General features: G+C 38.7%; 1 protein-coding gene across 1 annotated transcript; it reads left to right on the top strand.

Annotated features, from left to right (window-relative positions):
- The first annotated feature begins 706 nt into the window (after window positions 1-706).
- scg2.S (secretogranin II S homeolog) lies at window positions 707-8,506 on the top strand. Its single transcript, NM_001092731.1, is given in 2 exon segments — window positions 707-748; window positions 4,007-8,506. A coding segment is annotated over 1 exon segment (1,833 nt). The 5' UTR covers window positions 707-748; window positions 4,007-4,017; the 3' UTR covers window positions 5,851-8,506.
- Window positions 8,507-10,157: the final 1,651 nt, after the last annotated feature.

Genomic DNA, 10,157 nt, shown 5'->3' with positions numbered 1-10,157 from the left:
TATCCAGTGATGTCACGGATGTGTGCATATCTAGTGATGTCAAGGATGCGTGCATATCCAGTGATGTCACTGATGCGTGCTAAACCTGACCTGGTGTAGGATACTCAAGAGCACGTGTCTGATCTGCATGCATCTGGACCCAGCAGCAGCCCAGAAGGGGGTCCTTTCATTAATGTGCCAATGGGCATCAGTCTGCCATTGATAGCCAAGACATTATTTCAGGTCTGGGCCACAAACATGATATATGTACCTGGGGACAAAATATAACATATTTCATGTTTTATTACATAAAACCTATTTTAGATATCTATAGTATATACACTGGCTGCTAGACAGAAAGCTTGGCTGGACATTCTTGATTCTTTCAGACACTGGTTTCCCAACCCTGCTACAATATTCCTGCCCTCAGCATCTTTGGCTCCAGCCCAGCAGACATAGGAATCATTAGCCTCCTGCCCTCAGCACTATAAGTCCAGCCCTGCTGTGATCATTAACCCTCCTGCAACAGCTCCCCTTGCCCTTAGCAGCAGACCAGTCACATGTACGAGCCAGGCAGCCAGGACACAGCCGGTTAACTGTCAGCTCACACCCCTGTGTTTTTCTCTCTTCTTTCCTCCCTTTCTTAGCGCCGTGGTGAGTGACGTCATGCGAGTCACGTGACGAGCCCTATTAAGCCCTGGGAGCTGTTCTGGTGCTGAAACGATCGCTCGGTTGTGAGTGGGAGCAATGCTGAGCCTGAACTTTACAGGTACGGACCGGCTTGTTGGGTTGTTGTTGTTGTTGGTGGGAATGTAGGAGGGGGCACAAGGCTGGTGAATCTGATACTTAACTAACAAATGGACTCTCTGTTTAGTTTAACATGTCATAGGCAATAACATATAATAAAGCCAGGCATTCCCATAACTTTAGCTGAATGTTCTTTCTGGGTATGAAATGAGACTGCCTTGTGTGATGTCTCTGCATCCCAATCCCAGTAATGAATAGAGCCAGTCAGTAGAATTGCCAGGGGCGCTGTGATACCACTGTATCCTCCTAAATGTCTTCTCTCCTGGCACCGGGACACTCACAAATGTTACAAGGAAGCCACAAATAATAACAATATATATATATATATATATATATATACATATATATATATACATATATATATATACATATATATATATACATATATATATATATATATATATATATATTGTTCTGTTAGCTGATATAAATAGCTGGGAGTTACAGTTACTGATGTGCCACTTCCTCTATTAGTGAGGTCTGCGTGGCTTGCCTGTTGCTATGCCATAAAAGCAGTCAGGCTACTGGATTAGGCTCTGATGAATTGCTGTTAACATGGAAAGGTAGAGATTTCCGCATGAACAGATTGCTCAATTATGCCTTCAAATTGTCAACATGCTGTAAGTGTACAATGTCATGCCTTCAGCTGTTCTTCTGGGAGTTGCTGTTCAGGAAGAGCTGGAGGGCTGAAGGCTGCACAATATATCTATCATCTATCTATCTATCTATCTATCTATCTATCTATCTATCTATCATCTCTCTCTCTCTCTATATATATCATCTATCTATCTATCTATCATCTATCTATCTATCTATCTATCTATCTATCTATCTATCTATCTATCTATCTATCTATCTATCTATCATCATATCTCTCTATAAATATCATCTATCTATCTATCTATCTATCTATCTATCTATCTATCTATCTATCTATCATCTATCATCTATCTTTCTATCTATCTATTAATCATCTATTATCTATCTATCTTTCTATCTATCATGTCTCTCTCTCTATATATATCATCTATCTATCTATCTATCTATCTATCTATCTATCTATCTATCTATCTATCTATCTATCTATCTATCTATCTATCTATCTATCATCTATCTTTCTATCTATCTATTAATCATCTATTATCTATCTATCTTTCTATCTATCATATCTCTCTCTCTCTATATATCATCTATCTATCTATCTATCTATCTATCTATCTATCTGTCTGTCTGTCTGTCTGTCTGTCTGTCTGTCTATCTATCTTCTCTCTCTCTCTCTCTCTCTAATTTCATGTCTAGACAGATACACACAATAACTGGCCATTTGATCACTCATGCTGTCCATTACACCGACAGTGGGATTAATGCATTTCCAATAAGGGCATGAAAACAATTAGAAGAAATAAATGGGGGCAACTATAGAAACATAGTAAAATAGCACAGGAGCTAACAGTTGTTTGCCTTAAACAGGTAAACAAGTGGGTTGAGTAAAGAATCATAAAAATAGTTGTTTAATACACCCAAGACTCTCTTGTTTCCATGGTAGGAGAGGCTATAACAGATCTTCGAAGCCATCATATAAATGAGCTTAGGAGCTTCGTTTATATTTAGACGTCTGTCAAAGCAACACGCATTCTGATACCTAAGACGGAAGTGCATAGATTTCTTAGTTTCAGTTGAAGTGGTACAGTTTGTATCTAAATTATACATTGCATTTTCTAATCTTTTTTTTCTTCCAGTTTCATTAACCCTAATTTATTATATTTCCTTTGCTTGAAGAATGATGGCATTCAATATACTAATGTTTCTAGCCATTTTACTTTGGAGCTGTTATTACTTAGCAGCATTCATCTCCCATCTTTATTTTAGTACCAGAATTTGATACAATTAAGGAATCATTTGCTTACTGTCTACTCGGTGTGCAAGGCATTTTCACAGTAATTTGACTGTCCTGTTTTTAGCTAGAGTAGATTGGACTGAAGCACCAAAAAATAATCTCTTTATGTTTTATTGAGTAAAGCCATAGAGAGGCCAATATTGTCTGCTGATTCTGATAGTGTATCAGTATTTTGCTGATAAACATCCTGTAGACTTGACTCCTACCCAGAAGAAAAATTATCTGCACTGATTTTGGGTATTTTTATTTCAAAATATTTGCATTTCTATAGATGACCCATAAATCCTCATTTATTTGGGCATTCATATTTATCTATCTGCAAGAGGCCAGCCATACTATGTGCTCTAACATGGTGTATATATATATATCATAAACTCCACTGAAGTAGTGTCAGCCACTGGCAAACTTGTCAGTTTAATTTACAGCACAATTATTTTCCCTTTAAAACAAGGTTTATGTCATGGCCGTAAGACATGGTCGAACCTGTACTCTCAGTGTAATTACCAAGAAAACAAGTTTAAAATGCACTTTATCATCTAATCCTTACATTTTCAACATTGATTATGTTTATTCCATGGCTTGAGGTTCAAACATTGAAAAAAATGAACAAGTTTAACTAAATACAGATCTTTCCCCTCAATTTAGGACATGCCACCCCATAGAGAAAAATTACAGTGGGGTAATAAGTGGGTCCTACATTTTGAAAACCAAAATGACAGTAAGGTATATTCTGTAGGATATACCTATGTTTTCATGGTTATATAACCAGATCTCAGTTATGGGATAACAAGATGCCATAGTATAGTAATAAAACTAAAGCTACATACCCTTAGATAGAGAATGTCATAAGCTTTCACTATATCATTGTCTTTTTATGAATAAATGATCTTTAACGCAGTAGGTGGCTCTGGCAAGAGCAAAGGGATTAAGGAAGATTTAAGAGCTATGCTGGGAAAGAGCCAGTTCAGGATTTATGGGTAATGCATTTGTTCTAGTCTTCTTTGGCAGAGCCCCTTTCACTTAATCCTAAAAGCATGATCTAAAAAAGGTTATTTAGAGCATCCTGAATTCTATAAATACATTAACAGTGTTACTATAAGTAGCTAAGGTTGCCTGTGAAAAGAGAATTATTAGGACATTTTACAGGATTACATCATGCAAAGGAGCTTAAGAACGGAATAAATGTATGTCTTCTGATGTAGGTCTTGAATTATTGTAAAGTAAAACGATTATAGGAACAGAAGAGGAATATTTGAAACTGTAAAACAAGTCAAATCTTTAAACCTATTACTCTCACTTTATATAAATGTGTTTTTTTTGTAGGAAAATTAAAAATGGCATCTTCAAGTTGTTGCTACATTGAGAAATGCCTGTCCCTGTCATTTTTACTGCTTTTCACATCCTTTGCTGATGCTGCACCCTTTCAATATTACCAAGTGCCACAAGACCAAGAATCCAGAATGAAAAGTATCCAGCGCCTTCCCAGCCCAGATATGCTGAGGGCCCTGGAGTATATAGAGAACCTCAGGAAGCAAGCAAACAGACCAGAGACTCTACCAGACTATGCATCCTATCAAGGGGCTCCATTTCTTTCAGAGCAGAAGGATATCAGTACACCAGGCATTTCACCAGAGAATGCCAAAAGCCCAGCTATAGATGATGAATCAGAATGGATGAGGGTCATGTTGGAAGCCTTGATGCAGGCAGAAAAAGAGGCAAAATTTTCACCCAAAGAAAAAAATAAACAACTAAGTGGAAATTTGGAGAAGAACATCCCTGCTGATTTGTTGGAAGATTATGAGTCAAGTAAGTGGCCTGAGAAAAGGCCAAAAATAGGCAACATTCAATCTAGGTACTATGATGATTACACTAGGGACAGTCCGTTCAAACGCACCAGCGAAATTGTGGAAGGTCAATATACCCCTCAAAACCTAGCTACACTACAGTCGGTCTTCCAGGAACTAGGCAAATTAAAAGGACAGGGAAATCATAAAAGAGAAAGATTAGAAGATGATCAGAAGCTGTATAAAGATGATGAGGATGACATGTATAAAGCCAACAACATTGCATATGAAGATGTTGCTGGAGGGGAAGACTGGACTCCTATAGAAGAGAAGGTTGAAAGTCAAACTCAAGAGGAAATAAAAGAGAGTAAAGAAGAGGTAGAGAAGACAGATGACATTGAAGATGAAATGAAGAGGTCCGGGCTACTTGGAATACAAGATGAAGATACTGAAAAAAATTACAAAGAACAAGATTCTGGGAACCTAGCAAGCCTGATGGACAATTATCTTAAAATGTGGATTAACAGAATGGAAAAAGGGAAACCGAATACAGAAAAACGATCACCCAAATATATAGGCAAAGACCTGGACCCTGAATCAATATACCAGTTGATAGATATTTCCAGAAACTTACAAATACCTCCGGAAGATCTTCTTGACATGCTGCGAGATGAAGATGGAAAGAAATATGCAGGAAGACTGGAGCCTAATAAAGATGTTGAAGTACCTGAAGATCTGGATGAGGTTTCTGAAACAACAGTGGATAATGTTGATGTCTATAAAAACAGACAAGGATTTATGAAGCAGCCTGCTGGTGCTCTGTTACCTAATGCCCCTGAAGATTTAACTGTGGAGGATATGATGAACCTCATGGGGGCAGATAAGCTGCCAAATCAGAGTCCTGCCTTTCTGAACCAGTTTAACCAAAACAATGGCTTACAAAGACCATATTCCATGCACAGTAAAGCAAAGGGGCACAAAGCTGCTTGGTTAAATGATTTTGAAAAGAGGCAAATGGAATATGATCCAAGATCAGAGAAAGAAGATGAGTATGTTGTTGAGATGTTAGCCAAATACCCAGAGCTGTTAAATAACAATCAGAACAGAAAAGTAGGAGCCGTATATACCCCAGGTGACATCCAAGAACTTGAAAAGCAGTATGAAAAGGCTTTGAGGGGTTATTTGAACACAAGAGGATTTCAGGATTATGAGACACTGACCAAAGGTAACAGAAGACTTCCTATGCCCAGGGAGGGTGATGACACACAGGCCAAAGTGTATGCAGACGAGGACATGCTCATGAAGGTGTTGGAGTACTTAAACCAAGAGAAAGCAGACAAAGTTAGAGATCAAATTGTTAAGAGATCATTGGAAAATATGTAATGTGTTTGTGATAACCAACCTTTTTAGTTCTGTTTATTTACCTTTTCATTTCTTTTCCTCAGGTGGATAAATATGAGTCCCTCTTCCATTGTTGAGGAAGGTCTTGCAATGTCCCAGTTTAGAGAAATTATTTTATTTTATTGGTTTAGGTCAGTTTCCATAGTAATATTGATTTATCCATTAAATGCTGGCTGTACTATTTGTAGCAATTCCCTGAGGTTGGGAGGGAAGGTTCGTTTCCAGTTGGGAAGAAATTGCTTGAGTGTCTTACACTTTAAAATTTACAGAACATGCTTTGTTTTCCAGTCTCTTGTAATTTGTTTAGCATGAGATCATGCTCTGAGAAGCTGCCACTTACTTAACAACAGTGACAACTATGTAGTTTATATTGGAATGTAATGATTGGTCAATAGGGAATACATCTGTATTGTCCTTATGCAAAGATATTATATTGCTGGGCTCTATATTAGACTTCTCTAGACAATGCAGTCATTATAATGTGCTTATTTTTGTGTCCTGCTAATTTCATTGGCACAGGCATGTTGAAATCTAGGAAAGGGATATCTGGGGTAGTCATATATTTTATTTATATTTATTTCACTAAGCACTGACTGTGCTCATAGTTTCTATGCGATTCTAGTGGTACATTTTCTTTTATAAATTATTTACTTTAACTGAACCTGAAAAGCAATGCTTGGCAAAATGTGAGTACAGCACCTGCTTTGTAGCAAGGACACTTCCATTAATGTATGGGAAACAGCTGCTATAGAAGAGTTTTATGTTCTGCGCACACCAAAACAGGGACATTTCTGGGCCCTACTTAGGGCCAGATTCAATTAAAAAATAAAAAGATTCATGGGAGAGAAAAATGTTTTCATCTCAGATTGAATAATCTGTTTAACTCATGAGTAAGATAAGTCACATAGCCATTCTAGTGCAAAGGCATTGCTATTTAAAGGAAAGCGAATATGTCACTGTAATTAATAAGACCAGGGCCGAAACTAGGTGTTGGCAGAAGAGGCACCTGTCTACAGTGCAATGATGGGGGCGTTGAGCAGGTACCTGTTAAAGGGTCTGCCTACTCTTAGTCCGTGTTCCCTTCCCTCTGTCACTCTCCCCTCCCTGCGTCACTCTCCTCTCCTTCCCCTCTGCCCCTCTCCTCTCCCACCCCTACCATCCCCTCTACTGCTTTCTGCCCTCCCCTCGGCCACACTCTCCCCTACCTCTACTGTCCTCCCCTCTGTTACGAGCCATGCGCCTGCACATTCATGCTTGCGTGCATATGGTGGGGGGAGAGTGGGGCCTATTGTGGCCGGCCTGGTTGACTAGGGCTCCCAGTCAGCCTGGCCCTGCCCTGAATACAACATTTTATGTAGTGAGATATAACAATGACTAGAGCTTAGCGTAACTAGAGCTTGGCCGGCCTCTCTGCAGATAAACATGGAGTTCCCCTCTATCTTGGATAACTAATGAAGCACGTGTATACCTTTCAACCTTTCAAAAATCACAGACTTGCCAGTAAGACCACTATGAATATGTTCAATGAAAACTCCATTAACTTTGGGCACTGCATTAATAGATTGAAAGCATTACCTCACCAAGTCGAATACCACACTATTCTTCTAACTGTGCTTGTCTCTCTCTCTGCTTCTTCCACCTCAGGGAAAGTTCAATGAAAAAAAATCAAAGATGGCCGTGCATTCCACGGGTGGAACGCACTGGCATCTTGGATTTATTCCGTCCAGAATGGGAAGGTGAGACAGCTCTATTCAAAACCTGGCAGCAGCAGCGATCCCTGCTATTTCCTCCACTGCAATGACTTACACTATACTAAAATGTCATAAAATATCTTGATAAAGTTAGCATTGGTTTAAAATACTACAGAACCACCACAGGTAGGGTTGCCACCTGCCTGGTATTTTACCGGCCTGGCCTGTGAAAATGTTACCTGATGCCAATGTTATTTATAGGTAAAAACCACAAAAATATAGAAAGGTCTGTATTTTTTTCTAGAAAAGGTGGCAACCCAAACCACGGACAGGTTTACAGTTTATCATAGAATGCCTTGTTGATAGGCACCTGAGACATAAAGTGGGAAAATAGTTAATATGTTAATTCTCAGCTTACTTCAGTAAGGAAGGGTAGGTACATGGGTGGGGTCCTTATGAGAAATGTTATTGTACACGTCCATTCTTGCAGTCTCCATTGCTTATTGGTCTGCAGTTAAGTTAAAACACTTGCTGATGGCAGTAGTTATATGAACACGTATTATAATATTTCAAACTGAACAGTAAATATCAGTTGCAATATAATAGAAGTTATATCCAGGATTCTAGTAGCAGATTTCCCCTTGCCCCTCCATGCTGACCTTTCATTAACAAATGTATAATTTCTGCCTGGGTCGTTTGGTTGTTTCTACATGTACTTACCATACTTGCCATGTTACTTAACATGCTTAATAAAGTGTTTGGGATATGACGAGACTCTATGGACTACACATTCCCTATTGACACTGCCTGACAGGTTTCACCTTTGAGATTCTGTTCACAGGCATTTTTTTTTACTCATAGAAGCTATTTTGTTACTGTTTGTTGTTTATTGTGTGGTACTGTACAAAAAAAACAAAAGAAAAGAAAAATAAAGCATTCTGTATATTTGTGGAGCGTGGTCATTTGATTAAAGCATGGTTATCATGGTTACAGTGCTATAACAGTTACACCATCATTCTGATAGACTGATAATCATTTTGGACCCTTTTGGGGCTTATTTATGAATGATCAGATGTTGACTCCTGTACGTTTCCTGACGGATTCTTATCCATTCGACCTTGTGATTCTCCTCCTGACATTCAGGATAGGGTAAATGAATCAGATCAGAAAGTGGTAAGTATTCTTCAGGATTAAAAAGAAGCTAAATAAACTCTGTTTAACGTTTACCCCTTTGGAAGAGCTGAATTCTTTAATAGTTTTGTTAACAAACATATTGGTAAACTCAATAATTTCTCCAAGGCATGCTAGTAAGTAAAAAAATATACTTTATTTACATCAATAGTTAAAAGACATGAAAAATATCCCCTCTAACGCGTTTCATGCTTACCCAGCACTTAGTCATAGGCAGATTCTAATAACAAACATATTGGCACAGGTTATTTTGCACATAGTTTAATTAATGTGTGTGGGAGCTCTCCTATTTGGTTTGCCAATAAGCAAGCATTAAACTAGTTAATGTACCGAATTGGCTGGAATTAAAACCTTGAGGGCAGGGGCACACAAAGCTACTGGGGGAGATAAGTCGCCCAGCGACAAACCGCTTCTTCGGGCGACTAATCTCGCCGAACTGCCTCCCCGCTGGCTAGAATCTAAATCGATGGCACTCGGATCGATTCGTTTTCTGAAGTCGCCCGAAGTTTCCTCGTGAGACTTCGGAAAATGAAGCACTCTGAGTGCCATCCCGCCGGCGATTTAGATTCTAGCCGGCGACTAATCTCCCCCAGTAGCTTTGTGTGCCCCTGCCCTGACAGAAGTCTTTAAAGACAACAGACAATTTCAACAGTTTTATTCCTCCAAAAGCATAAATTATGAATTGCTGATCCTCTTGTACAGAAAGTCTGAGGACCCTCATTAAATAGGTTTGAATTACTCAACCAAGATAGAAAAATGGGGTGTTAATCCTGTATCTGTCTGGTGCAATCTAGCCATGCATATGTATGGCCAGTCCCATATTGAGCACATATTTCTTACATAGGTTGCATAATAACTCAGCTATTTCGCTATAGAGCAGTGGTTGTCAAACTTTTTCAGTACAACTCCCACTTGAAGGTCCAAAGTTTGGCCAGGGCCCCCCTTGAAGGCTGAACCTCTGGTCACCAGCCTCGGGTAAGGAATAGTGAATTTTGGTTGAGACCAAGAGGATTAAAGTGGCAATAGATAGACAATTATGATCTTTCCTTCACCCATTCAAAGATCAGCCCATTCAGTGGTTGAGCCGACCGATATCCAAGTCTTCTGCCGATATCGGTTTGGCTCATTTCCTGCCATAGACGCACTGATTATTAAATGTAACTTCATTTTGTACGATATTATTGGTGCATCTATTGCCACCTTAAGTAGTGGCATTATTTTAGATATATAGTGCAGGCACACTCAAAAAGTAATCATTACCATATTCACACAGTGGTATTCTTAAAAAGCTTTCTTTATGTAATATAATTGCATTTACAAACATATACAGTCAATTTGAATCAAGAGTATTCACATATTAAAGAGAAAAAACATTTTTTTTTTACATACCACCACAATAGTATATCT

The sequence above is a fragment of the Xenopus laevis genome, chromosome 5S, assembly GCF_017654675.1.
Source record: "Xenopus laevis strain J_2021 chromosome 5S, Xenopus_laevis_v10.1, whole genome shotgun sequence".
Classification (NCBI taxonomy): Eukaryota; Metazoa; Chordata; class Amphibia; order Anura; family Pipidae; genus Xenopus; species Xenopus laevis.
This window is presented reverse-complemented; position numbering and strand designations above follow the sequence as displayed.